This window comes from Euphorbia lathyris, chromosome 1, assembly GCF_963576675.1.
Source record: "Euphorbia lathyris chromosome 1, ddEupLath1.1, whole genome shotgun sequence".
Lineage (NCBI taxonomy): Eukaryota > Viridiplantae > Streptophyta > Magnoliopsida > Malpighiales > Euphorbiaceae > Euphorbia > Euphorbia lathyris.
The window spans coordinates 31,966,876-31,993,707 of record NC_088910.1 but is presented as its reverse complement, the minus strand read 5'-3'; the positions used below and the strand labels follow the sequence as shown (position 1 = coordinate 31,993,707).

The 26,832-nt window shown below is 34.1% G+C and overlaps 2 protein-coding genes across 3 annotated transcripts; both read right to left on the bottom strand.

Annotated features, from left to right (window-relative positions):
* Nucleotides 1-154: 154 nt before the first annotated feature.
* On the bottom strand, nt 155-8,816 carry LOC136227026 (ATP-dependent 6-phosphofructokinase 4, chloroplastic). 2 transcript variants are annotated; one of them, XM_066015760.1, is made up of 14 exons: nt 8,380-8,811; nt 8,247-8,293; nt 8,126-8,165; nt 7,980-8,042; nt 7,770-7,907; nt 7,506-7,664; nt 7,355-7,408; nt 7,175-7,243; nt 6,029-6,158; nt 5,894-5,934; nt 4,993-5,217; nt 2,672-2,720; nt 2,133-2,287; nt 155-1,415 (listed from the first exon to the last, which is right to left on the bottom strand). In XM_066015760.1, the coding sequence occupies exons 1-14, from the start codon at nt 8,626-8,628 to the stop codon at nt 1,308-1,310; spliced, it is 1,527 nt and encodes a 508-aa protein (XP_065871832.1). In that variant the 5' UTR covers nt 8,629-8,811; the 3' UTR covers nt 155-1,307. The 2 variants fall into 2 exon arrangements, with proteins under 2 accessions (XP_065871832.1, XP_065871836.1); XM_066015764.1 differs by lacking the exons at nt 155-1,415; nt 2,672-2,720 and having other exon boundaries at nt 2,139-2,287; nt 8,380-8,816.
* A 4,234-nt stretch (nt 8,817-13,050) lies between these two features.
* On the bottom strand, nt 13,051-17,735 carry LOC136227018 (lipid droplet phospholipase 1). The gene is made up of 11 exons (XM_066015753.1): nt 17,310-17,735; nt 16,709-16,776; nt 16,479-16,549; nt 16,101-16,343; nt 15,100-15,263; nt 14,933-14,988; nt 14,788-14,840; nt 14,578-14,698; nt 14,320-14,417; nt 13,992-14,123; nt 13,051-13,236 (listed from the first exon to the last, which is right to left on the bottom strand). The coding sequence occupies exons 1-10, from the start codon at nt 17,474-17,476 to the stop codon at nt 14,052-14,054; spliced, it is 1,113 nt and encodes a 370-aa protein (XP_065871825.1). The 5' UTR covers nt 17,477-17,735; the 3' UTR covers nt 13,051-13,236; nt 13,992-14,051.
* Nucleotides 17,736-26,832: the final 9,097 nt, after the last annotated feature.

Genomic DNA, 26,832 nt, shown 5'->3' with positions numbered 1-26,832 from the left:
GGAGAGATTGTGATTATGTAGGAAAAAAGAGAAAAAAAATATAAAATAAGAAAAATAGATGTTTTATTTTTTGAGAAATATACTTGTATTTTCATTAGATGGAAAAAAAAAGGATTACAACAAGCAAAATATAAGAAATAAAAGTTGAAACAAGTAAAGGTTAAAGCCAATACAAGAAGGATGAAAACAACTGCAAAGAGCAAAGAAAACCATAAAAGGTATAAAAAAACATCAAACAACAATGTAACATATACTTCTCGTAAATCCAAATCTGTAGAAAAGCATCTGCAATCCAAATTTCATCCTTTAGGTCATTCTGAACATTCGGATCTGAGTCCTTTTTTTTTGTTGCAACCACGCAGATTTATTGATCCACGGACAATATAAACTGTTTCCGCTCTTGCTAAATCCGAGAAAGGTATAAACGACAAAATAATAGAACAGATACAATTCAAATAGATAAAGAAGATCCGATAAAATATATGAACAATGAAAAAAAAAACAAAACAAAAAAAAAACACAGAAAGGGGAAGAAAAAGGATAAACTTCCTCCATCCTTATAGTAGATCAACAAAATAGGAGACTTTAACATAAGGAGGAAAAGAGGAAAAAAAAAAAGAAGAGAAGGGAGATGAAAGTTTTTTCTGGAAGAGATGGAAGTGTTTTCTATAATTATAATAGATGTTTTATTATTAAAATATAAAGTAAAGGGTAATTTTGGTATTTTAAAATTTATTTAGTATAGTTTGACCATTGACCCAAACATAAGGACTAAGGAGTTAACAAAAACAAAAACTGGAGGACTATATAATTATTTCTAAAAACATAGGGACTAAGTAGTGTATTAGGTAAAAACACAAGGACCTTATAATTATTTACCCTTATGGGCGTGTTTGTTTACTACTTTTTCAACCTCCTGTTTGAAAAATAGTTTTTTACAAAAGCAGAGAATCTCTACTTTTCTAACAGCAACAACAAACAAACAGCAAAATCGTAACAGCAAAAAAAGTAAACACCAGCACAGAGGTAAGCCAAACGGACACATGTCCTAAAAGGCATAAACTGCAAATTCAAGTTACATCATGAAGGGCCTAAACTATACCTAACAAAGCATTACCATTTACCATGCCCCTAAAGTTCGCTACCTAGAGCATATGGCAATTGTTTTATGCATCTCAAAGTTTAGGGACAGTGGGTGCAATCAACCCGATTTCGACATGATCAAAGCAAGACATAAAACTAATCTCTTTGATTCACAAAAAATCTATGTAGAAATTGAACCTTGTGCAGTCATTTGTCACCTTTTCTTAAAAGGTTTCATTGGAATTCAAGAACGTAGGCTGATTTGTAGATGCAAGCAGTCTAGCCCACATTCTATCTGTCAACTTCACTGTGTTTGTTGCCTCTGTCACCCGCTGCAATGCAGCATCATGCTATTAATATACATATAAACTGAAATGTTTAACTGTAAAACTTCCTAACAAATGCCAAAAGATACACTTGAATCCTTGGTTTCTTCCAAATTCAATGATTTCATCTTTGAGCACTCCTTTAAAGCAGTATACAATTTACTTGGTCCTTACTCAGTAAGTTAAATATTTATTTTAGCCCCTAAATTTCTAGGAAGCAAAATGTGACTACCTAAAGACACTTTCACCAGATTCTGATCACATAAATAATGTTATGTGAAGATTAAGAACAAAGCAACCATTTTATGCAGAAGTTATCATCTAAGATTAGTACTTAGCACCAACACTAGAGACAAACTGGTGGCAATTACGTCTACTTTGCATCATCTGTAAGAAGAGATGCTAATTGAAAAGATTGATTAGCTTTCCAACTCGGTCATCAACAAGCTCAACAATGAGTGATGGTAGATTTGACAAGACACTCGAGCCATTTACTATAAGGAACCCAAAATACCCAAGACAAATCATTATGGTGCATTTTAGCCCTAACAAGCATTTACCTGTTAGATAATACTTATCGTAGTTTTGATTGTTCAAGAAACTAAAATAGTATATTTACCATGACCTCGGGTGTGTTATACTGATTCAAGGCATTACGACAGCAATCATTATGGTAATTGAAAGTTCAAGTAGCCACATTAGAAATTGAAGACATGTGCTTACTGCAATGGGGATATAGGCATGTCTGCTGTTCACTGGTCCAACTGTGAAGCCTGTGTACCCAGCCATGGCTCCATGAACTGAACTTTGTGCAAGAAGAGTGCAATAGATGTTGTCTGATGCATTACTTGGTACAGCTCGTATCATGTATGTTGGATCTGCAAAGTAAAATATTGATCATTAACTAATGAAAAGTTCTGGCTGGACTATAGATTCTTGATTCCTTTTCCTAGAAATCTTTCACCAAATGCCACTCAATTTTCATTGCATAGACCATATTGTTTGGCATCACATAAAACTAATCAGTAATATCACAGAAAATATATCCTTCTTCAAGAGAAGTAGAGGGAAACCTTCAAGTGTGGCCACAAAATTCTGCTTGCTCAAAGATATATATATCCTTAAAGAGAAAGTAAGTGCTAAATTTGTGATCAAAGAAACTATGGAAGTAGAGACAGAGTTTTAGTAGAAATAGAGACTTATTTGAAGTGCCTGTAAGTAGATAGAGATACAAGTTATAATCTACTACTGCATATTGATACCTATATATTTCATATTCACCGGAATCTTCCGGACTTTCATAAAATGATCCTGCATAATTAAATATACAACTATGTGAAAATTGGAGAATAGATAATTACAATAAACAAAATAGATCCCGAGACAGAAGTGAAGTATTGTAATTCAAACAAATGACACAATCAGCAGCAAAAAAGGCAGTAACTTTAGCTAGCAGGTGAAATGTGAAATGCAATTAAATTCATTAGACAAGCGCAACGATAAAACGTTGTTGTCGTGTGACTGAAGGTCACGGTTCGAGTCTTAGGAGCGGCCTCTTGCCAAAAAAAATTGGCAAGGGAAGGCTTGCCCCCAGTACACCCTTGTAGTAGGACCCCTCCCCGGACCCTCGCTTAGCGGGGACGCATAGTGCACCGGGCTGCCTTTGCCTTTGAGACAAGTCGCTTAATAGCAATTGTGTCCTACAAAATATGTGCTTGATGTACCGGGGAAAGGCAGTTGGCCACCTAAGCATTGATACAGCTTCAAGGAAACATATCAATGGATTGTTCCTCCTAGACACCAAGTTGGTATAAGGACTACTATATGAGACAGGGACTCTTCGGCGTAGTCCGTAGGATCTCCGCCACTCCTGGGTTAGTGAACATACACTTGGCTTATGTGATTCTTTGGCTTCCGCCGCCCCTAGGCTAAAACAGGCACTTAGCTTAAGTGATATACCCTAGTCTATCGAGGACTAAGAGGAAGGCATCTTGCCTTGGGAAAGAGAGGTGAGATATCTTCATAGGGAAGGATCCCAGGGACGGATCCAGGATTCATTGATAGGGGGTGCTCGGGGTGCTCTCTGGTGATCTATGGGTGCTCAACTGATATTTTTTGGTGTTTTTGCAGGAAAAAATAAAGCCGCGTACATAGTTCCATGGAGTTTTCCGACCTTTTTCAGCGATCAGTGGGTTCTCGAGCCCCTACCCACCCCCTTTGAATCCGTCCCTGAAGGATCCCTATGGACACTATGGGGGGGCGACGGGCCCATAGTGCACTCTCCTATGAGGGTTGAGGTTTGATACTCTAGGGAATCTTGTGGGACGTTATTCGGAATTGGATAACGAATATTGGCTAGGTTCGGCTATATTCTTGGAAGTAGGGCTTGCCGGCATGCTCATAGAAGAGAAATTTCCTTAGTGTCAGCTGGTTGGCCCTGGACTTAGGGAAGTCTCTGCACCACTCAGGGATGTTGGCCCAATCCAAGTCAGTTTCCTTGACACCTGCAAGAGTTATATCCAATTTCCCACATTTAATCCATGAGTCTTCTTTGATATGTTCTCTGATGAGTTTGGGAAGGAGCTTGTTTTGCCCACAAGAAACCTCTTTCTGTATTCTGAAGTTGTATTCATCACATTCAGCAAGAGGTTTGACAATCTTCCCTCTGTGATCCTTTTTCCAGGAAAAAAAAAGATAAACAGGAATAACTTGAACAATTAAAAGAACAAAAAAGGTCAGTCAAAACTAGACAAATGGTCCACAGTATAGTATTATATTTTCTCAGCTATTTTCTCAAATTTCCTTTGTCAGTATAGATGCAATACAAAGGCTCCACCATGCAAAGCAATGTAGTTTTTGTCAAGAAACATTTGAACCAAAAGCTTAAACTAATAAACTAATAGTTAAGATCCAAGAATAACTTTTATTATTATTTTTGACACCCGCCTCACACGAATACCCGTGGGCTTGAAGCGTGTACAACAAAGGTCATCTTACCATGTGTTGAAATTGCTTTTAATAAATGAGAGCTGCCAGGATTTGACCCTCAACCACTTGGTTAAGAGGCTCTGATTAGGGATGTAACTGAGCCTAGCTTTGGCTTGCTCGTGCTGGGCTTGGCAGAAAATGGACGAGCTCAAGCTTGGTTCGAGCTCAATTTATTAAAAAAAATTATCTGATAGTGAGCTGCTCGCGACAGCTCGTTAATTATGTTCATGAACTTTACTTGCGAACAACTCATTAAATATGTTCATAAACAAGGCTTGCGAACAACTCGTTAGGTTCTGTTTAAAATGAAGAACTGAAGTTTCTCCATGCTCACTCGACGTATCGAACCTCAAAATTGTGCTCAAACTCGGCTCATTTATAAATCGAGACGAACACGGTCGAGCTTTTATTGAGCCGAACGCCGAGCCACTCATAAGCGGGTCGACGCATTTACAACCCTAGATTTGAAACCATGTCATAGAACCATTTGAACCAAAAGCTTAAACCGGGCCATGAAGAAGAGACTACTTTTGAACTTGCAAAATGGTACATTCAGACCATGAAACAAGAAACACAAATGGGTTTTCACTTCCACCTTAATGTTCTGAGACAACCACAGACCAACATCAAGAAGAAGTTTGTTTCCTGATGCATCTCTCTCATCAGCCCCATGTGTGCCCTGCGCAACGTAGTCCTGCCCTGCTCCTTCTGCTATCACAATGACTAAATGTCCATTTTCTTTGAGCCGCTGTTCAATATATTCAAAAAGCCCACCTGGGCCTTCAAGATAGAATGGAGATTCTGGAACCAAGCAACAATCCTGATTCATGCCAAATATTGTTAATATTGTTAGTAATACACAGGTGCTCCTATCACTTCATGAAAACATATTTGACAGTAGCATGTCTTCTCTGGTTTTTGTTTGGATAAGGAATGAAATTATTGAATATAATACAATAGAAGTAGAATTAAGCTATTGAAAAAAGAAGGAAAAAAATAATAGTTGTAAAAGAATGAAAGCCGACAACCTCATTTGCTACAGTTATATGGCTATTGCAGACTGTAAGAAACACACTAACATAACTTTCCTAATAAAAGCAGTTGAATAATTTTAACATTAATCATCTGGAAGAACTGTATACTACTAAACTGACTATATATATATATATATATATATATATATATATATTTCAAAACAAAATTGTTTAAATATACTTTTTCTTTCTTCAAAAAAAAAAGTAGACCATAATAAAAGGCTAGCATTGAGTTGTTGACACAGAAATTATCACAAAGAACGAGTCAGCTGAAACATACCAATGGATAAACAATTTTTTGTCTCATACCTGTGTCAACACCAAGCGGACTAACCAGAAATAGGTCCTTTATCTTTTCCAGAATGCTCATCCAAACTATTTTACGTATTATTTGACACACTTACAATACCCAAAAGAAGTAAAATTGCACACGGAGCTTCACACAAGGAAGTAATGTCTTACCACATCTCTGCTTGCCAAAGTTGCAAACATAGCAATGAAACCTCCAGACATTAGGCAAGGCAATGGAGGCATAAATCTAATGTTTTTAGAATTTGTGGGAGCCTATACATCAATTATCATGTCCGGAAATCCTACCACTGTATCTTCCCATCAGTTTAACTATTCCAACTCCATTTTCCACACTTTCAACCTCCACGTGTGCAGCATTAATTGCCCTCTGAGCTTCCTCAACAGCAGTATCAAATCCAAAAGATTTATCTATCACCTAAAACCATACATAAGGAAATTACATTCTTGGTACATATTCAATGTCAAATCAACCATGACTTAATTCCAGATCTACATAAAAATGGGTCTAGAATAATTGCTTGCTGAGGTTCAGCTACAGCTATATCAAATAAACTAGAACTTTCTTATCACCTAGAACCACTCACACAAAAACATACATCATACGTAAAGTCAATATAACTGGAGCCAAGCCTGGCTTAATTCCAAATCAAGATTAAAATGTCTTTGTTTTCATAATATTCTAGAGAGTTCAATGAAGATAAAGATCTATTGATGAATAAACAGAATTGTAGCAGATTAATCAGAAGTATGATGCACAATAAGTTCTTGATTCTTATGGTTATTCATGAATGCGAGTGATCTTGGTCACTTCTAGTGGAATCATTTGCTGCCACATTCATATAAAGTCATTTTAACCCAAGAAAATAATATTGGTGCATGTTTAGTCTATCTACTCGTCTACAAAGGGGCAAGGCTTTATGCCCTGTGTAATTGAGGTGAAAGGAAAGACAATCAATAATTCAAATATAAATTTCACTATAGATCCCATACCTGGAAAATCATTTTCAACTTCATGGCGACCACTGTCAAGATAGGTAACTTCTCCAAATGGATTACAAGGTTATAGGAAACAATGCAAGAATGAGATATACACATGATATTTCATGTAATCTATCTGCCACCAAATTAACCAAGGCTATTCCAGACTCCAGAGGACACAGTTAGACATTTTCATTAAGGACAGGCAATAGCAAGCTAACCATCCCAAAAACATAAGAACACCCGAACAAAAGAATAATGCCAAAAGCAGTTCTGTTGCATATATTTTATTGCAATTGATATTAAGGCCCCCTATGTGTGGTTTAACAAAGGATTAAATTGCATTAGCCTAAAAACATATATCAATGATAAAAACGGCCAATGTACTAATGCAAGTCTACATGGCTCGTGTACTTTTCCACCTTAAATTGGAATATAGTTAACAAAACTTACAGCAATGTCATTATCAATAGTCTTGGGAATCCCAGCAACAGCTATTCGAAGACCGCGTTTCTCAATTTCCTTCACAAGAAGTGCATCAGTGAACACAAATCTGAGTAGGAAATTGCAGTGTGACTAACACATAGAAATGAGCGAAGTAACATATCTTATCATTACAGGAAAATTAATCACCTTGTAAATTAGAGCCGCTCCTCGCTGAGTGCCATCCCCCCCAATAATGTACACCTACAACAATGATACATCAGTTTTATGTATTTCAATTTGTCCACTTGTTTTTATAAAAGCCAAGTGTCGCAAAGCAAAAGAAAGCACAGGTATGTACGTGGTTTATCCCCCTATCCTGAATGCTATCAACTATCTTGTTGGTATCATGACCTCCTCGGGAGGTGCGAAGAATGGTGCCTCCACGCTTATGGATATCATTCACAACTTTAGGATTCAATCTCAAGGTATTTTCAGCATAGAAGCCTCTATAACCTCCCTGCAAGATAAACTGAACAATTAAGAGAAAGAGACCTAAAAAATGGTCAGCGGAGCCTGACGACGAATCAGTTATACTAGCACACGCCATAAGAACAGAAATCACCTGAATCCCTAGTATGTCATCGACGTTATACATATAGCTCAATCCACAAACTATCTCGCGAATAACTGTATTGATCCCGGGACACAAACCACCACAAGTCACAACGCAGGCACGCACTTCTTCAGGCGTAAAATAGACCTATCATCGACATACGTCCATTAGCTTGTTCAAATTAAGGATGAAATTAAACAATTCAGTTTAACAGAATACCTTCTCTCGTGGCCCAGCACGCCTAAAATGTACTCCCCTAGGACTATCTTTCTGGACAACAATCTGAGGGAAGAAAATGCAGAGAAAGAGAAGTTGAGCTAGTGAAATTAACGCCAAATTATAATCAAATTGCTATTTCTACTTACTTTTTCCGCAACCACATCCTCTGACGCAACGAAGGTTTGCCTGGCCAAACAGCAACAAAAAGAACATATAATCACCAGCAAATTAACTTAACTTAGCTTCTTGTATTGTGAATAGGCGTACCGGACGACAGCATATGCTTGACTGAGCTGCACTGGATTCGGGTACGACTGGAAGGAAAGGAAACCGTTAAAGTAATAAATTAATAATCACAAATAACACCTAAATCGGGGAACATAGGATAAGAGATCATTACAGGTAAATCAGGGAGAAAATCTGTCAAGTGAGGAACATCCTCGAGAAGGAAGCCATCGGCATCAACCGCTGCATTAGAAGTTTGAGCTCTGACGTCGTGACGATTTTGGCGCCAAACCAAGGATTGAAAGTATAACTTTGTGGAGTTGAGATTGAAGTTGCGGATAACCGGAAATACAGTAAGTTTTGGCAAGTGTAGTAGAGAAGAAGAAGAGGTTCCTGAGAAAGATGAAGGAATTGAAAGATCCATCTGCAATATTTTGAATCACTGTGGAAGAGAAGAAATCAGTGTAGAGAAAATGAGTGTTTGAATAATGGAATAAAGAGTTTTTAACTACAAAATCTAATCCATGGAGACGATGATCTTATAGCTTGCTGTATGTATCAGCTCTGTTTCCAATTCAACAGTCTTAACTGGCAAAATCAAATAACGGAGAATAAAATTGTTTGACTTATTAGACCAAATTGTAGTTTTCTCCGTTTCCCACGATTACCTTTTATCTTTTATTTCTAAAAATTACATAAAAAATTGTTTGCTCTTACATAGTAATTCCAATATTTTTACATATTGTATTTGCCAACCTTTTACTTTTAGAAATAATTGAATTTTTTATAATGATTTTGATGCAAAGTAGTGTAAAAATAGTTTAACTAAACAAAAAATATCTCTAAATTCGTTATAGAAATTATTATTTTTGCTTTTCAAAATACATGTTTTTTTTTTTTTTTTTGTTTCCTTGAGCATTGCACGAATCTTTTGAATTTGGTACCAACGGGTATTATACCCCTTAGAACAAAGTTTTCTTTTAGACCTTTCAACCTATTGATACCACCGCGAAGAGCAGCTTTTGCTAAAACGTAAACAATTTCTTGAAAACTGATCTCAAATATAAAATTTTAACTATTGAGGGATGCTCTCGATATTAAAGTTACATTATTTATTATCTTTTAAAATAGTAAGATGATTATGTAAAAGAATGTCAAAATACATAATTAAATTCTTGAAATTTTAAGGTTTTAAGAATTAGGGTAATTAATTTATTAGTCCCTATATTTTGACAAAACACACTGTTTAGTCCCTGTATTTTCAAAAATACACGGTAAAGTCTCTAACGTTTTTCTCGGTGAACTGTTTAGTCCCTAACGTTTTTCTCGGTGAACTGTTTAGTTCCTGTCGTTAGACTCTCATGAAGATTCTGTTAGTCAATTTGGATTTGCATTCTTCTTTTCCTTTATTTTCATTTCCTTTAAACTGTAATGCATCTGAAATCAACTTTGAGTGTTATTCTTCTTGATTTTCTTCTTAATCGTTCAAATTCGTAAGCATTGGATATGTTCTTTTTCTTGTTCTCCATACAAATAGCTTCTTCTTCTAAATTGGATTTCTTCTTCTGAAGTTTGAAGGTAAATAGTAAAGGGTAATTTAGTCATTTCCGAAGTCATAAACGGTAAAAAATCTAATAAACAGATGGAAGGACTAAACAGTTAACTGAGAAAAAGGTTAGGGACCTTACCATGTGTTTTTGAAAATATAGGGACCAAACAGTATGTTTTGTCAAAATATAGGGACTAATAAATTAATTACCCTAAGAATTAAGCTATTAAGTTTTAATTTTTACACACATTGAACCATTTACTAACGGTTTTACTAATGGAGCCTTTAATGAGAGGGTAAATGTAATTAAAGTTTAAGGATTTAATATGAAAAAATAAATGATTCGAGATTCAAATTTTAAAATATTGATAGTTTTAATTATATGTTTATCCATTAAAGAATAATAAAAAAACAGTAAAGATAATTTAAAGGGATAAATGATAAATTTGAACGTTTTCGAAAAGTGCAAAAGTGCAGATTTTGCGCTAACATAAACAATGATATAATTAAATCCTAACATTTCCAAACAATATCAATTTTATCTTTTATTTAATGAAAATTTTGAAATAATTAGTTTGACAATTATTTAACTATTATATTGGGTCATCCAAACAAGTGTGTCCATAAACTAAAACAGTTTTGCATATTTTTTTTAGTTATTTATAACTATTAATAACACAATATATATATATATATATATATATTTTACAAGAACACAATATATATATATATATATATATATATATATATATATAATTTAAACACTTTCACATTTATAAAACTGTATTAATAATATATTAAATATTTCAAATATAATTAATATTTGAAAAACTGATGTGACAATTAAATAATAATCAAACCAATTTTTTTTAATCAAAATAATAATTATATAGAAGAGGCAATAATATCCTCATGAATTACATCTCATATCAGATTCAACTACATCTCACATATATAAGCAATATGCTTACTATCGCACTCGGTTTGATCTATTCTATACGATCGGGTGTGCGTTCAATTGCACATTGTCCATCTAATGTCACATAACATTTATACAATTAGTCTTTCATTTAAACTTAATAAAAATGTAAACTAATGCATGTTATATGATATTTACAAGACACTAACTCCACAAAGTTTATGCAATCTAATTCTTTTATCTTAGATCCTCATATGACCTACTTGCACACCTTCTACCATAACTCTATCTATATGAATCCAAATGTCATGTTTATTGAACCTACTAAAACTAGACATATATTGGCGTAACATATCCAAAGTTCACATTAATATCACCTCTACACAATATATGGCATGCAAAATGATTATATCCTGTTTTCAGCCAGGAAACAGACTATCCATATTTGCATCTACCATAATTCACTCAACCTAGCTCACGATAAACACAATGGATTTCCAAATCCTTTTCCAGACATGTACTTCAAGTAGTTAGGAACACTTTTGTATAAGCAAATGTTCCCAAATTCTGAACCTTAGATCCTCAAAATACTACATCAGCATGGTTGCCCCACATAACATCCAATTTCGAGACAATCATGCTCCATCAAGGTTATCTTCATCTATATATTGAATTAAAGTCTCATATTTTATATAGAGTTTGTTAATATATATATGAAAATAGTTTATTCTTTATGTCTTTCCAAATTTGAAAAATATCAAGATGAAAAATATGTTCTAAGATGACTGGACACAGTATCCTATATTTCTATTTAGGGCACTTGATGCATACCTTTCATTTAGACAGCCTATAACCAATTTAAACAACGTCAAAACTCAACAAACTCACTCATAACTCATCCACAACAAATTCTATCATCATACTTGGGTATTTCAGAATCTCAAACTCATAGAAAAGATGCTAAAACAGCCTACTAACATTTAATTAGTGTCTTTCACCTACTATGCTTCCTAACTTGACTTGTTTGGCTTGAAAATGGAAGAAAATGGAAGATTTTTCTTGGAAAGGGTTTAGGATATGTAATATGAAGGTTTTCTGAAGAAATGGTTAAAATTGTGGCTGAGAATGATAAGGAATGAGTCATATGCATCTTTTTGAATCAAGGATGCGTACTTTGTTTTAACCATGGGTGACATCTCATGCTTAGTGAGGTGTTTGCTCACAAACTCCAATTTCAGCCCCCTTTAAGTCTATTTTACTCAATTAAGGTAATATTTATTCATTCATTTAAGTCTTAACTCAATTAACTCTCACTAACAAATCGTTACATCTCACTAATCGTCTACTAATCGCACGGTAATCGCATTATGCATATGAAACTTCTAATGACAATGAGATGAATATAAAATGTATGTATTCAATTATGAAAACATATATGAATGTGTGAATACTCATACATTATAATTTTAAGGATGTTACATATATTTTTTTTTTGTACTTTTCCCATTTATATTTGCAAAAATTACTAAAACCAACCACGCTTTAAAATGTAAAAACAAAAAGAAACTACATATACATTTGATTTGAGAAAACGTACACTGGACTGGCTGACTGTTTGGACCTGATTTTAGTGAATAATTCTTTGAAATTTACACAGAAATTCACATTTGAAATTATTTACAACTATGTCAAGTATTAATTTAAATAATGTCAAACTAAGTACATAATTGTTTTTCATATATTTTAAAAAATAGGTTTTATGAATGAAGAGTCTAAGATATATTTCTTAGGGTTTATGATTTATGAATTGAGATCTAAAATTTATAAATTAGGGTATGAAATCATACATGTATATAAAAAAAATAATGATATATTAAGAATTAAGTTTTATAATATGATTTAATTGTAATTTTATAAGTAGATATGATTTTCATGTAAAAATCTCATAATATCAGAGAAAATGTTTTCCACTAATCTCAGGCGATCCTATGTTTTCTATTCTACACCCCTTTCTTATTATGGATTTTGAAGGAATAAATTTCTACTGTTTGGAAGAAATTAAATAATAAAAAAAATTTCAGTAAAAATAGGGTGATGGTTTAGGGAAAGACCGGACATCCCAACTAAGTCGACACCCCAGCCAAATAACCCAAACCCGGACCCGAATATTATTAAAAAGCAAACGAAGAGTATGCAAAGGAATAAAGAAACCGAAAGAGGAAAACATAGCAAAACTAAATCCTAAATTGTTCAACCGAACTATAATCCTCATAAATGAAAGAAATTAATCAGAATTGAATTTACTTTCTTATAAGAAATTAATTCCATAGGGTCCTAACAAGAAGAACCTTCATTTTTATCTACATCCCATGCCCAACTAAAAATAAAGACTTGCATGCATTTAAACAAGGAAAATAAATAGCACTTAATGTATTTATCGACATTATTGCGTTTACGTAGTTATTAATTACAAGATAAAATGAATAAACAAAATTTCTCTTAACTGCCGATCAAGTCACTTGTCGAGTTTGCCATCGATAATAACAAAGTAGAGAAACCTCAACCTGCAAACAATAAAATATCAGTTACAAATATTTCAGATTGAACCTTTTTTTAGTAAATGCGGTAATACATCATTACATACCTAAACTTGTCAATTTTCACTTTTTATTGTTGATAGCTAAAACTTATACTTTGACCTATCGCACCTAAACTTATCAATTTAAGACCTCGAGTAGCTTATTTGCTACATTGCATGAAACATGTTTAGGTGAAAGTTTAACTCAATGACGTCGTGTCAATTTTGAAGTCTATCAAATCAGCAAATAAGAGTATCGGTGGTCCAAAATTTTCACTTTTTATTGTTGATAGCTAAAACTTATACTTCGACCTATCGCACCTAAACTTATCAATTTAGGACCTCGAGTAGCTTATTTGCTACATTGCATGAAACATGTTTAGGTGAAAGTTTAACTCAATGACGTCGTGTCAATTTTGAAGTCTATCAAATCAGCAAATAAGAGTATCGGTGGTCCAAAATTAACAAGTTCAGGTGTATGATAGGTTGAAGTATGGGTTCAGGATGGCAAACAACAAAAATTGACAAATTTAGGTATGTATTAAGCTGTAGAAACTTCATTGTATCTTTTGAAGTCTCCCATTTTTGGATGAGATGTGACCTATCATATTCTCAAAATTTGACCCTTCCATCTCAGAATGAAGAATGATTGAGATCTCGTTAGAAATAACATTTTAAATTTTCACAACGTAAATAGCTACTCAATGGATGATAAAAAGAAACTCAATTTGTTCATCGTACCTTAAAATATAGGATCTTGGATCCAGCAGTAAATGTATTATACCTAGAAGTCTTTGGCTTCTAAAGAAGAAATTGATCAATCATATGCTGTGTTACATCTGCACCTTCTATATGCATGATATCATCTTTCACCTGCCAAGCATCAGAAAACAGTTTGCTTTTTATAATGGATTTAAGTATATTATGTTTATTCCTTGTAGAAAGTGGTTCTTGTCCCCAAAATAAAACACACATTGCAACCAAAATGGAAAAACAAGCGTCTATGAGAGGGGGTAGTGCATGTGTGCGTGCATACTCGTACTTGTGAGTGAGAGAAAAAGAGAGAGACCTGAATGACACTGTGAGCTGCAAATCTCTGTCTGCAGGCGTGGAAGCTAACATCAACTTTTTCCCATGACACCTGAGACAGACCCGTCACTAGTTCCTCTGAGCAAATAATTTGGAAAAGAAACTTTTAGATGCAGTAACCCATCAAACAAAATCAATGAAAGGCAATAATACTAAACTATCCAATTAGTGTGAATTGATGAAAAGCAAGGTAAAAGAAAGCCATCTGTTATATAATTAAGAAGTTGATTGTATATACCTTCTAGCTTGTCGAAACTATTCTCTTCTGTTGAAGTAAGATTGCTTTCTTCAGTATCATAGGCCTTGCAGAGTTCCTCATATACAACATGTGGATATTTTTCATTTACATTGTCTTCCCACTGATATTTAAAAGAAGCCGATGAATTCCAACCAGCAGACCAAAAACATTTCATATTAAAATGGAAATAAAAATTTCAAGCAGATATACCTTTGGTAATTCATTGTTACGCCTAATTGATGACGTTCTCCAGCCCACAATATCTTTTTTTTTTCATGAAGGAAAAAAAAACAGAGAACGCGGAAATTTTTACATCACAAGCAATGATAGAACTTAAACTGAATTACAAGGATACGGTCATAGCCCACATTTGAGTAGACAACACGACGCTTGAACACACGCAAAGCTGACCTGCATAATAAGTTAAATGTGTCTTTGGAATTAATTCTCTTGATATTCACATGGATGTCACTTTACCAACACTCCCTTAATTAACAATTGGAACTTAAGTGGTATACATACATGAAACAACAATCACCATAATCTTCAATCATGCGTTTAAGCAATGGGGGTTTCCCTTGATCATCATCTGTGAGAAAAAGGTGCCGACCAGTTCTCTTAAAAATCCAATGAATAACAAGAGCTGCAGCTTTCTCCATTGCAGTCAAACCAAAAAGAAAAGGGACCTGAAAATGATGACAATTTAGTAATAAAAACTGACAAGGAGTCAACAAAAACCTAGGAAAAAACAATAATAATTTGTATGTTTAACACAACAATAAACACAAATTACACATTTAAATCACCAGAGTTGATAGTATCCAGAGTACATACCAAAATGAGTTGTTATAAAGTATAACTAACAGGTGATGCAAACTTGCAAATCACTACCATAAAGTGATATATCAGGGTGCATTTGTAAGTTCCTTAGGCCCGTAGGCTGTCACAGCAATATATACCCAGGGGGTAATAATGAGGAGTAACAAACCAAGATGTCTAACCTAGAAAATTACCAAACATCAATCATCATGCATTCTAGGTACACCCCCAGACAAGTAAAAGTTTTGCAGATTAGATAGAAGAGCTGAGGACGAATGGAAACTTCAATTAATGATGGCTCTGGCTATCAAGGTAACTCAAACCATCAAACAAAAAAAGACCCCCTTTTTATTGTTAGATTTGTTATCCTTTCTCCATTAAATTATTTTACCATCTGAGGCATAAATGAAGCATTGATTCAGTTCAGGCACTAAACCACTTGTAATACATCCTCTCACAAGCAATAACCTGGAAGCAACATATGAACTCTTTCAGAGCCGAATTCAGAAGAGTTTCAATTTGTCAAACTATCATGTATTTCTTGTATACACTTCCTCATGTGAAAAGAAGTACATGTTATTTGTTCCTCTCCCTCCCTCTCTCTCTCAAATAGATAAAAGTTTTAATATATTCTATTTCATTACATGCATCTCAAGTCTTCAGATAAATATGATGATTTTTGAAGTATAAAAACAGATAAAAACCTGCTTATTCCCCCTTGAGCCAAGGTGAGGTGTAGCAACCGTGATGAAGTTCACAGGCTCCAAGCCAGCTATTGAAGCCCTTAAGTCCTCTTCACAGGTGTTAGCTGTTGAATCCAGAACATTTTCTTTCTGGGGTGCTCTGTACAATCTCCCAATTGCATATCTAGCCACCAATCCTCCAACAGAATGCGCAACAAAGGAAATCTTCCGCAAATTTGGCTTTCCCTGTATTACTTCAAGAACCTAAAGTTCACACATTCTCTTAGACACGAATGTGCACTAGATGCAATTGTTCATAAAGTAAACATTTTGGGTAAATAACATCTGGAAGAAGCATGAAGTTTAAAGGCAATTCAATAAGAGAAGCAAAATACCAACCTCTTCAGCCAACCGCTCACCCATCACATCGACACCATCAAGTGTCAGCTTAAATCCATTTCGCTCACTACCTATAATATAGGCAAAACAATTACTTGGATTCTACTATGAAAAAATAAACATGAAATCATTGGTCTGAACTCAGACCGCACAAAGTGATAATGCCAATTAAATAACTTAGGCTATCTATGATTCTGAAAACATGATTTAGGAAACGAAAAGATCCATACAATGAACAACCACTTTATCAGGAAGCATTCTAACAAACTGCTTTGCTCCAAACTTCCAATCCGAAGCACTGAAAAAAATAACATCAACACCATCATCAGCAAACAAGATAAGCAAATAAATGACCTAAAATGTGAAAATAACCATGCTTGGAACTTTAAAAAAAAAAAAAAAAAAAAAAAAAACATGCCTGGAGCTGCAAATTAAACAGCACAAAAGAAAAAGAATAAAATATAGTAGTTTCATTATCCACGGAAAACAGAAAAAACTAAAGTCAATTCAATAGTTACATTATCTGGATTCTTTTTTTTTTTATCTAAGTAATAAATTACTAAAATTAAACAGAAAACCCCTATTGTTTGACTTAGCAAATCACGAATTCGATCAAAACATTGAGAAACTGTTCATAAAAAATAGCATATCATACTTCAAATAGCTTTCAAAGTGCACACAATTAAGAGACTCGACTATCGCAAATTTCCAGAATTATAAAAATAAAATAACTGTCGAAGAAGAAAAGCAACTTATCGTTCATAAAATAAAACAAATTGCTCAAAAGAACAGTTAAAATAGAAAAAAAACGAACAAATCTTAAAATCGTACCTTCCAAGGATACCATGTACCATGATGACGAGATGATCAGCAGAAGAAGAATCAGAGTTCTTAGAACTCCACACATCGCAGCTTCCATTGACAGATTCCGAAGCACACACTCCATTCCCTTCAATTCCACTCTCTACAGTTGCATTTGTCGAGGTGCCGTTTTCCATAACTGTAATAATCCCTCCTTTGTCTCTCTTAGATCAATCAATACGCATTTGAATTAGGAAAACCGATGATCAGGTATAAGTAAAAACTTGAAACACGAGGATCTTTGGGTTTGATGGGGATTTATCTGGAGAAATAGAAGAAAGTGAGGGAAAATTGGAGGCGTGAAAGCTTGGTTGGTTAGGAAAAAAGGAGAGAGACAAATGCTGGGACCGAAGATATTTTGAAAAAGCGTTCCCTAAATGCCTTTGTAACGAAGATTTTAATTGTGTGAACTGCTTCTTCCTGCAATGCGTTCTGTTATTAGTGAAACATATCCACGTCGGCCAGGTAATTCTATGAAAGGCAAAATTGTTGGTTAGGTTAAAATAACAAAACTGGATTAAAAGGTCTATTAAGATATTTCCATATATAACATTACACATCTAGAATATCTACACTATTTATTTATAACTTCCTATTTATTTATAACTTTCTCAAAATACTATATATATATATATATATTATATATATATATAACAATTTACAAATTTCTTACTCTTTCTTTTTTTCCTCTTCGCTTATGAACTTGGCACTCCATTTTTAATTATCGACTCATACATAAGTAAATCTTTCTTTTTACAAATTTGACACTCTGTTTTTAATATTTTATACGTTTTACTTAGGGTAATACTTCCCGCATATGATTTTACTTTGCAATTTTTACAGATTACGAAGTCTGTGAAGAGAAATACTACTTCGCAAAATGAGTTTGCTTCGTAGTTTCGCAAACTGCGAAGCAAATTCATGTACTGAAGTAATATTCCTTTCGCATGTTTGCGAAAAATGCGAAGTAGTATTTTTTGTTATTTGTCTAAAATATACACAAGTAAACAACATGTATAGCAAACTAACATTAAAACATAACACTATTAAAATTTACAACAAAATTGCAACAATAATCACTGTCGTTTGAAATACAGCTGAACTCTAAACCCATATATAACCAAACAATATCAAAGCAAAACATTATCAAAATTTACAACAAGATTGCAACAATAATTCAAACTCTAAACCCTAAACTAAGTACTTCCCTGGTGATCAGTTCTTGGATCAGTAGGTACACGAGGCTCATTGAATGAAGTTTGAAGCTGATTAGTGAATGTACCATGGGTATGCATTCCAGCAATGACATGAGCACCAGTATACTACAGTAAACCCTAAACCCAAAAAGACAACATTTGCTCTCTAGTTAATTTGGTCTTCACTTTCTTCATCGCATCTCAATCACTCACCACTGTGATTGATGCCTTTGTATTCAAGCTAAACGGATATTTGAATTTGATGCCTTTGTATTCAACCTTCACAAAAATTGAGTCATTTTAGGAAAATAATGAAAGAAACGCTTCGCAGTAAGCGAAACTGTGAAGTCTGCGAAGAGAAATACAACCTGACAAATACGAGTTTGCTTCGCATTTTACAAAAACTGCGAAGCAAACTCATTCCGTAAAGTCATTTTCAGGAGAAAATACTACTTCAGTGGATGATTTTGCTTCCCATTTTTCGAAAACTGCGAAGTAAACTCATTCTCCAAAAGTCATTTTCTGGAGAAAATACTTCTTCAGTGGATGAGTTTGCTTCGCAGTTTTCGCAAAATATGAAGCAAACTCATTCTGCGAAGTCATTTTCTGGAAAGAGAGGAAGATGAACGCATAAATACAGTAGATACTTACATTCTTTCTGCCTTTTATCATTGAAATCGACAATAAACGTATGATAAACGCAGAAGAATGATGAAAACGATGCATTCGATCTGTACAAGAAGAAAGAAATAAAGAAAGGAAGAAGAAACAAGAAGATGAAGAACGATGCCTTCGCCTCACATAAGAAAAAGAGAAACAAAGAGAGGAAGAAGAGACAGGATGATGAAAAAATGGCTTCGGTTCGCACAAAAAAAAGGAAGAGAGGAAGATGAAATGATATAAAGGAATAGAAGAAGATAAAACGATTGGGGTATTTTAGGAAAATCACAAATAAATAGTATAGATATGTAATGTGTTGGGTAATTGGTCTAAATATGTAAATGGATCTCTCATTTGACCTAGTTTTGTGATTTTCTCTATTGTATATTATAAAATATTAAATCATTTAATTATTTGTTTTTTTAAGTAAATGTAACTATTAGATAACAATTAAAATTAAGTATTTAATATAAAATAGGGTAAATTACAAAAATGGGTCAAATGGGAGGTCCATTTACTCAACCTACTACATATCTAGACTGTTTTTATGTGACTTTTCCATAATACCCTCAATAGTTACGGAGCGACTATCTTCCTCCCGTCTGACTTCGCATATTCTAGCATATGCGAAACCTGCGAAGCTAATGTTTGGTTTAGTTGATGATTTTAGTTAGCATATATGAAGTCTGGTTGTGTTTTTAACAAAATTCGCTAGGTGGTATATAACAAAAAATGCCAAACAACAACGGATTCTAACATTAAAATCATAATATTATCAAAATTTACAATAAGATTGTCACAATAACAACATTAAAACCATAACATTATCAAAATTTACAACAAGATTGCCACAATAAACTCCTAACAAATCACTTCAAAGTGAACCTAACTAATCTGGACGGAAATTTCTCCCTCTACAGGAAGTCCAGACTTTTTGGGATGAGAAATGGAAGTTCGGACCTTTTGAGATGGACGTGTCCCATGGTGCACACCAAGATTGGCACAATCTCTCCTAATCAATTATTTCAAAGTGAATGTGCCAATCTTGAAGGAAATTTCTCCCTATACAGGAAGGAAAGTCATCTCCCCTGCATCCGAGGACACCGCCTTCCAGAAATGGATGTTATGTATTCAATCACCTTTAAAAAAATTAATTGTGTTAGGCAGGAAAAAGGACGATTTGGCTTCGCGAAATGAGGCTTAGCGAAGCATGCGAATGTAAATGTGTAGGGAAGAGGATGATTTTACTTAGCGAATCGATGCTTTCGCGAAGTCTGCGAGGTCTGAAACGTGGCGATCTACTTAGCGAATCGATGCTTTCGCGAAGTCTGCGAGTGAAATTATCGTCACGTTTCAGGCTCTTTCTCATCGGAGATCTTCGCGAAATCATCGACTACACAAAGTGATTTGATGAAAAACGTAGAGAAAACAATAGATACTTACATTTTTCGCGTCTTTCACCATTAAAAGCGACAATAACAATATAATAAACTGGAAAAAACGATGGAAACAACGTAGAATAACCATTTCTTTGATGGTAACAAGAAGAAAGATACCAAGTAACGAGCAGGAACAAGAAGATAAAGAACCATGGCTTCGTTTTCTAGCAGTAGGAAGATGAAGAATCAAGAGATGAAGAGAGGAAGAAGAGAAATACATTGTGATTTGAAGAAATTGTGCAGATTTCGTGCAATTTAAAGGAATATAGGAAGATTAAAAGTCTGGAAATCATTAATGGAGGAGCCAACCGTTTCGCGTAACCAAGGAGAAGCGGGGAGAGACCGTTTGCGTGAGGGGAAATGGAAGGGTTAGGGGTATTATGGGAAAGTCACACAAAAACAATGTAGATATATAGTAGGTTGAGTAAATATGTTAAATATGTAAATGAGCATCCAATTTGACCCATTTTTATAATTGTCTCTATCAAATATTAATTGATAAGTTTAATTTACAATTTTTAAATTAAATAAATATTAAATATGTTAATTTATTAATTTATTAAATATGGCTCAAAAATCCTCTCTCTTTCTTTTAAAAAAAATAAATCATTCAGCTTTGATTACTAAGTGTTCAACTATAAAACCTGTTTAGTTTTAAATCTTTGTTTTTTTTTTTTTTTGTCCTTTTATGGAAGTTTAGTTTTGGTGTTTCAAAAAAAACAAAAAGAAGTTTAGTTTTAAACTAAATCTTAATATAACAATTTTGATAGAATTCACATTGATGGTGATGGCGCGTGGGTCGGTGCCTGTTATGAGAATACAGTACATCCAATTATTCAAATATAACTTTTATTACTTCAAAACTAATTGAACATTCCTTAATCTATTTTTAAATTACCGACATCTCCTTTTATTTTTAACCAATAATCGACTTTGACTTCAACAGCTGAGCTGTAATTAACTCTGGGTTGGCAATTTTTGTCCAATTTATTCATAATTCTAATTCTAATCCTTATCTCTTCTTTTCCGAATTGTATATGACCCGTAAAATACTAAAAAGAGAGCTTTTCTAATTCTCATAAATTTTTAACTAATACAATGGAAAATTTCAATTATTACTCCTTCGGTTCAGATTTAATAATTAGGAAGAATATTGTGTTCCTCTCATTGTGCCTGCAGACTATCTGAGTTCTATTGTGAAAAATTAGAATATTCATTCATTTTGGTGAAACTTTTACATCAGTCAGTTGAGATGCTTGATGAACTGATTTAAATTTTTCAAAACTGATTTAAATTCTATTTGATTTGATAATAAAGATAGAGAGAGAAAGAGACAGTGAAAGAAAGAAAAAAACGAAGAGTGTAAAATGGATAGTTTAGGTTTTAGATAGATGGAAGGAGAGAGAACCGAGAAGGAGAGTCAAAGGCAAGAAAGGCTGGTCAACGGTTATAGTGGCAATCGATGTTAAAAAAACGTAAAGTTTAGTGGTCATAATGTTAAGAATTAAAGTTTGGTAATCATAATGGGTAAAATTCAGTGACCATAGATATAATTTACCCTTATACACCTAGTTTAACATGGTTTCTTAAAACATTTGGATAGAGGTTATGCTTATTTTGTTTTTGACAAAGTAATCACTACTTTATTAAAAACGAAGTAACCATAGAAGCACCAATAAATAAATAACATAAATACATAATACCACTTTATTTATTTAGAAAATATAATAGTACCAGTTGATATATACAAAGATTCAGTGTCTTCTATGGTTACTTCGTTTTTGACCAAATAACCATTACTTTGTTTGTTTATACCATTTGATTAATTTTACACTCTATCGTCCAATGGTGAGACAAACAAAGTAATGGTTACTTTGTCAAAAAACAAAGTAAGTATAGTCTCTACCTTATTTATTTATTTTTAAGAGATGAGAGGGAAAACCCAAGTTGTTAGCGATATTTTGCAAGTATGCTAATTTTCAACCTTGTCACGTGTGGTTAGGGTGCGGGCGTGCCAGCGAAATTATTTCTCAATTATTAAAGACGATTAAGTTTATGGATTTGCACGCCAAAAACTTGAAATCTAAACGAAGCGATTGGCGAGGGACGCAAGGATTGAAAAAGTCCCTCTTGGGTCTCTAGCGCCGTTATAGAAACTTTGCTAGATAATTATTTTTATTTAAGCAATCGTGAATAAATTGAAGACGGGTAAAATAAAGAAATTAAAGGTACAAAATTGACACAAGATTTAGCGAAAAATTGATATTTTATTAATAGGAATCAAAGTTTGAATACATATGTTCAAAGTAAGCATAAAAGTGAAATTAATTACAATTGAAAAATTTCTATACTAAACATATAAATAATCAATTGAATTGAGAAAAAACAAATCTTCCGCCGCCCACCCCCCTCATCTCCTCCTTTCCTGAAACTGTCTCCTCTCCCTTTTCCTTTTCTTTGTAAAATATCTGTTTTTGCCCCGAGTTCACAACAAAGTACAAAACTACTTCTATCTAGTTGAGGAGGAAGAAGGAAGCCTTCTTCCTCCTCCCCCTGTTCTTTATTTTTCGTGCTAGTTTGTTTTCCCTTTCCGTTTTCTGTTTGTACCAGTTTATTTTGGTTAGATCTGACATATTTTATCCGATCTCTGGATCCTTTTGTCGTGCATTTGTTCGTTAAAATCTTTGTTTTTATAACATTTTCTGTTGTAGCAAGCGCGGAAAAGGTAGATCTTATCCGTAGATCACTGGATCTACGTGGGTGCAAAAGAAGGGACTTAGATCCGATGTTTCAGAATGGTTCAAAGGATAAAGATTTGACTACAGTTGCTCCGCTGCGAATCTGGGGTTACGATAAATATATGGTTTCTATTTTAGTTGTACCTTTCATGGCTTTTTTTTGCTTTTTCTAGTCTTTTTCTTGCCTTCATGGATCATGTAATAGGCTTTGCCTATATGTATGTGAGGTTTTACTTCTTACTATGTTCCTTACTATCTTCATATTGTACTATCAATCTTATTACGAAATGAAATGGTAACATTCTCATCAAAAAAAGAAGAAAAAACAAATCAATACAAGGAATCGAAATGCAATAAAAATAAAAATTGGAATTCAAATGACAAACTCGGAGCCACAATAGCTATCTCGGCTGGACGTTGAATTTTGATGTCGGCTTGAAGTCCTCGGAGCACCACGGTCGGTTGGCACGTGCGAAATTGTTTTTGGAAATCTCTGACTTATGGTAGGCAAAATATGGCAGATTTAACCTTCAACTTCGGAGGGATCGTATGAATGCTTAAGAACACGGAATTGGATGATTAAAAAGGCTAAACTTAATTTCGGAAAGTCAGGAACAAAATTCTATAGGGGATCGAAGGCTAAAACGAATTGTAAATGGACGAAATTGGGAGTTGAAAATAACTGGTCGAATCTGGAAAAATCTGGAAATAAAATATCTAAAACGATTTGGGTTGCAAAGATTGGCTTGTAAACAGAGTTTCTAAACACGGAATTAAGAAAATTAAAATTCTAAATTGAACATCAGGAAGTCAGGAACAAATTTGTTGAAGGGATTAAAAGCAAAAATGACTTTAAATGGACGAAATCGGGCTTTGAATATAAGTGGATGAATCTGAAAAATTAATTTGGAAACAAAATTCTAGCTAAGGATTGAACAAACTAAAGGCTTACGAATGCTAAATTGAATTGAAAAAACTTGGAAAGAGCCTATTGGAACTTGAATTAAAGCTAAAAAAAATGAAGAACAAAAAAGAAGAACTTAAGAACTAAGAGCTTACATAGAGAGCATTGGAAGGGACCTTAGGAAGGGGTTTTGTTGTGTTGAGTGAGTCATTTTTTTATGAAAAATTGAGGTCTATTTATAGCATTTTGAGAGGGCGTTTTGAGTAATTAATCATCAACTAACCTTTATTTTTCTCTCTAATTTTGACCATTAACTTGCCACCTCACTAACTTCCTCAACCACCACTAACTTCCTCCAACTTTCATGCCACATTACCCCACTACCTTGTGGTTAGAGAGACTTTTAAGGTTTGGGTATAGGTGTGGGGATGGGCTAGGCTTCGTATGTTAGCTCGTGGTTGTGTTTAGGTGCATTTGGGGAAGTCGGGTGGACCGAAACGAGCTCCGGATGAGGACTGACCTCTAGCTCGCCGAGCTGACTTCCAGCTCGTCGAGTTGGAGGTTAGTTTACATATATATTCATTTTTATTTTCCATTCATCTTATTTTATTATTATTATTATTTTTTAGAAAATAGAAACTATATCCTAAAATTAAACATCAGCTTTCTATATACATGAAAATAAAATTTATTCTATTTTGGGCCAACAATTGCCCCCCTCTTTTGTGCATAAATGAAATAGCAAAAATAAAATTTATGCATAAAAGAAGTTTTATTGAATATCTGTTTTTTTTTATTAACAAAGATAATAGAAAAAGAATCCTGTAGAATTTTTAGAATTTGAATCCCTTACAACTCTCCATCTTGGTCAATCTGTAATTCTTCTTCATCTTTTACGTTTTTTTTGCCATTTTTTTTTTCAAAGCTCAGCAAATATTCAAAATCAAGCTCTCAATCTTTCAATCATGGGTATGCAAACTATCTTTTCTTCTCTATTTTCTTTCTTTGCTGTTTTTTTTTTTTTTGCTTTTGTGTTAATTTTACAGTATGTAGAATTATGTTTATTGAAAAACTAATAGATTGAATTGGCATTTAATATAAGAGTTTTAGAATTACCATAAATGGGTGAAGGTTTTATTGCTGAACTTTTGTATCTGTCTGTCACAGCTGCCTATCCATATTCTGACACCATTCGTGATGATTCTCTCCTGGGCATAACTCTTGGCTTGCAGGAGGTAATTTTTAATTAATTTTGCAATTTCCTGATCATGTATTTGAAGGTAGCATTCGTAGGTTTTAATTGATTGTGTCTTCAATTCAATTTCAGGATAGTGTCTTTACTATTAGCCCTATTGCTGTGAATAACTCCCCATTGAGTAGTGCTACTGAATTGGCCTTTCATAGGGAAACTTATTAGTTCCCTAAAAATAAGAGAGGGTTGATATTCCCTCATTGTTACACTAGATGGAATGACCTTGTAGATCGTCTAGAGCCGAGATATGCGGGTGTTTGGGACTGGGTCGGCATTAGGGATTTAGTTCGTTTGATTCGTTGTGAAATTAATCCCTGCGTGAATATGCTTGAAGGGTGTTGAATTATTGGTCGCCGGTTTGTAACTCATTGATTCTCCCGTTGGGCCCCATGTCCATCACTTTACATGATGTGGTTGCTTTGACGGGGTTGCCTATTATTGGAGAGGAAGTCCCAAGTTGCATCGAGACAGATGCATTCCCTGAAGTGAACGTTATCTTATCCAAAGAGGCTGGGACATATGTCTAAATGATTAAGAAGAAATTGGACAAGAGAGAGCTGGATGATGAAGATCATATGCATTTCTTGTTGATGATGCTGAGCAATTACATCTTCGAGCCGTTGGACCTTTGGCCTACTGCAGACCAAGCTCATGTACATTAGATGAAGGATTCAATAGAGAGGGCTTCGGTACTACAAAAGATCCTCTAAAGATAGTTACTCATCACCAAACAAGGCACCACCTCTTCATCAGCTAAGAGGAGAGAGACCAAATGTCAAAGTACTAATTCAGGCGCACATCGTAGCAATGTTTCTAGATTCAGACCCCAAAGAAGGAAGTCGTTTCCCCAAAAGGTCTAGCTGCTGCTTCACTTTAAGGGAAAACTCATCCATTTCATTGACCAAAAGGTGAAGCAAGTTTCTCGTCATCGAGCTATCTTTGTAGTATAAGCTTGTCTTTCTTCTCTTATTTAGTTGTTATATCTTAAGCTTCTGCTTCAGCCTCTAAATCTTTTCTTCGATAGGGGCAATGTCAATCATCTTATTGGTGAGAACATCTGCTTGCTTTTCCACTACTTCCATGTAAGGAAGCATATATGATAATAGATAAATGTGGTAAGAATCCCTTTCAAAGACTTTTGTACTAAGAAGAAAGTGATTTCTTGACACTTACATAATACAACTTTTGAGCCACGTGAAGCATATTATTGTGAAGAGATATATTAAGCAGCTTCTCTTCATTTTTGGGCATGGCTGTCTGCTTTGTATGTAGAAATAATTCGGGGATCTATAATCCGTATAGAT

Excerpts from the sequence above, each read along its gene's own strand:
- LOC136227026 (XM_066015760.1), bottom strand. The coding sequence starts at position 8,628 with ATGGATCTTTCAATTCCTTCATCTTTCTCAGGAACCTCTTCTTCTTCT. Across the intron at positions 8,294-8,379 it reads ATTTTCTCCCTGATTTACCT|TCGTACCCGAATCCAGTGCA; the intron begins GTAATGATCTCT and ends CTTTCCTTCCAG. Across the intron at positions 5,218-5,893 it reads CTTTGGCAAGCAGAGATGTG|GATTGTTGCTTGGTTCCAGA; the intron begins GTAAGACATTAC and ends GGCATGAATCAG.
- LOC136227018 (XM_066015753.1), bottom strand. The coding sequence starts at position 17,476 with ATGGAAAACGGCACCTCGACAAATGCAACTGTAGAGAGTGGAATTGAA. Across the intron at positions 16,550-16,708 it reads TGATAAAGTGGTTGTTCATT|GTAGTGAGCGAAATGGATTT; the intron begins GTATGGATCTTT and ends CCTATATTATAG. Across the intron at positions 15,264-16,100 it reads GCTCAAGGGGGAATAAGCAG|GTCCCTTTTCTTTTTGGTTT; the intron begins GTTTTTATCTGT and ends CATCATTTTCAG.